Source organism: Cicer arietinum, chromosome 6 (genome assembly GCF_000331145.2).
Source record: "Cicer arietinum cultivar CDC Frontier isolate Library 1 chromosome 6, Cicar.CDCFrontier_v2.0, whole genome shotgun sequence".
NCBI classification, from domain to species: domain Eukaryota; kingdom Viridiplantae; phylum Streptophyta; class Magnoliopsida; order Fabales; family Fabaceae; genus Cicer; species Cicer arietinum.
In genome coordinates, this window is record NC_021165.2 from 20,209,342 (window position 1) to 20,212,112 (window position 2,771).

General features: G+C 28.0%; 1 protein-coding gene across 1 annotated transcript; it reads right to left on the reverse strand.

Moving 5' to 3' along the window:
- Positions 1 to 581: 581 nt before the first annotated feature.
- On the reverse strand, positions 582 to 1,905 carry LOC101507941 (uncharacterized). The gene is made up of 3 exons (XM_004505516.4): positions 1,620 to 1,905; positions 1,251 to 1,482; positions 582 to 1,132 (listed from the first exon to the last, which is right to left on the reverse strand). Exons 1-3 carry the CDS (start codon positions 1,851 to 1,853, stop codon positions 708 to 710), a joined length of 891 nt encoding a protein of 296 aa, XP_004505573.1. The 5' UTR covers positions 1,854 to 1,905; the 3' UTR covers positions 582 to 707.
- Between the last annotated feature and the right edge of the window lie 866 nt (positions 1,906 to 2,771).

Below are 2,771 nucleotides of genomic sequence, written 5' to 3' on the forward strand. Positions count from 1 at the left end.
TGAGACTTACACTCTTCACTTATAAAATTCACAAAATGTGAGCCTTTACTTAGAGAATCCAATTACAAAACAAAATTGTTATTTACTTAGAGAATCCAAGTACAAAAACAAATTATTGTGGGAGGATAGTGGTAGAAGTTTGACTTATAATTTCAAAAGATAGAGTTCAAATCTTTTTATATAGTCAATTATAAAATGGTGATTAATACACTTTAATTAATCATTATTTATCTTTTCATTTATTTTTTTAAAACAAAAATATAAAGATTATATATTTTACTTACTAGTTTAGGCGATTAGTTAGTTGATTAAATTTGATTTATTAATTGATTAAACTTAGTTGATTAAGTTTGAAATGTGCTCTATAAATAAAGCAATTGTATCATACTAATTATTTTTATATTTTTATAAACATCAATATAAAATATTTTAAGAAACTTTTTTTAATATCAAACTTTAAAATATAGTTTTAATATAAGATAAACTTCAATTCTTTGATCACCTGATTTCTTAAAAAAAATACAAAAAGAAAACTATATTTACCCACATATATATTGAACAAAAATCAGGATCATCAAATATATTAACTCAACTTACTATATAATTTTTACAATAATACTATCAAGACACTCAAATTAAATATAATTTTTCAGCCCCTGATCCATATATAAAAGCATCTAATTATTAAGCAAAAAAGAGCATCTAAATCATATAACTTGAACTGCGGTACAATGATGAGCCACAATATTTTCTAATAAATCAAAAGTAAGCATTGAAGCCTTAGGTTTCCGTGGCCTAGTTGAGCAAAGTGTAGGCAATGGTTCCAAAAGAGAGGTATCACATTTTCCATCCCACTTAGCTAGCATATACTTTTGTTTCCTCCATGGTCCTAAGTGTAATTTCTTCTCCTTCATGCATTTTTTAGCAGCTGAACACATTATCTTAACAAATACTCTTAATCTCTCTGCTTTTCCAACAAATACTTCCGGTAATCGTTTCACTAATTGGTTGTATTCTTCGTTACCACGTGCCATCTCAAATTCAGCTCTAAAATTCAATTCAATAACCACCTTTATTACTCCTCTTTTAATGTTTGATGAATTTTCCGTCACTTCCAAATAAGTATGCTCCCCTGTGTATAATAATGCAAATAAATTAATTAAATACCAATTGATCATTTTACAAGCTCATACCACCAAATTGTATAATATAAAATTATAAACCAACATTTTTTTACTCAAAATGCATACCCGATGGAATCTCCGATGAATTACTCCATTTAGATTTGCAAATGGAAGAATTGTAGCCAAGGTTCGATAATCGTTTACAAATTTCTCTACGCAAACAATTCCGGCAGCTCTTAGCTTCCACCACCGGCCGCCGGCACATGCATAACATCTCTGACATGTTCAATTCCTTAAGAGCCTCCTTTGTTGCTTGTCTAATCTTTGTCTCACGTGAGCTACTCCTACACAAAGTTGCCTTCACAAATTGAAAAAAATTAATCATCAATTATACATATACACTTCAAATTTTCATACACTTGAATTTTTTATTGTGGTGTTTAATGTTCGTGGAATTGTATTTATTAATTGGACTTGAATTAAATTAATATGTACCTTGAGAAGTTGGTCTTGTTCTTCCCAAAAAGTTTTATTCTTTTCAATAGGACAAATGCTATCATCTTCTTCTTCATCGTCGTCATCGTCGATTTCCTCATCGTTGCTGGAATTGGATGAATTTTCTGATGAATCTTGAAATTCCTCCCAAAATCCAAAAACCGTGTCGGCAAAAATGACCTCGTCGGAGGTCCGGTGAGCGGCGGCCGGAGTAATTGATAATTCTATGTCCATGAGTATATAATAAAAAAGAGTAGTGAAATGAATGAATGTGAGTTGCTATGCCTCTACTACACTATATATATATATATGTGAGTTTCTCTGAACACTAGTTAATTAACAAAGTATTTAATTTAATTGTCACGTTATGATTTCATTTATCCATGACCTTTTTGATGGGATCATGAATTAGTGTATAAAGAACGGTTTTAGATATCCGCATATTCCATCCATCCTTTGTGTTGTAGCATAATGGAATTAATGATTAACTTAACAATAGTATTTTTAAAATGGTACATTCCAAATCAAAGTGCGAATTTTATTTTTTTACACTCAATTATTATGTTTTTCGTCAAAAAAATAATTCAATAATTATGATGTTACATTCTTTCTTTAAATTATACACTTTTTTCTAATTTTAATAATTTATAATTATATAGTCAAGATTTAACTTTTTACTTTATCATTATTATTATAAAATTTATCTTATTTAATAAATTATATATATATATATATATATATTAAAAATAGTTAATGACAAATTATTTTCACAGTACGGTGAAAGTAAGGCGAATTGGGATATACACATACAAAAATTACTAAAAAAATAATTTACAAAGAAAAGGTGGGGAAAACAATAATTTGAGAGAACGAAATCTTTGGTAAGATAATTTTTTGTAATCCATTAAATAATATCTCTTTTGTATTTATTTATTTTTCTGACAGAATGTCTTTTGTATTTTATGTATGCAAAGTGGAGCCATCGATGTTTATCTATGCAAGTAAGTACTTTATATCCTTTTCTATTTTATTTTGTTATTTATAATGACTAGTAGTATTGCAAGTAGGAGTTGTCTTGGATGGTAACATTCATTCAGTACGAAATAATTAATTTTTGACATTTTAGCCCCTGTGCAAAATGAAGTAAATTAA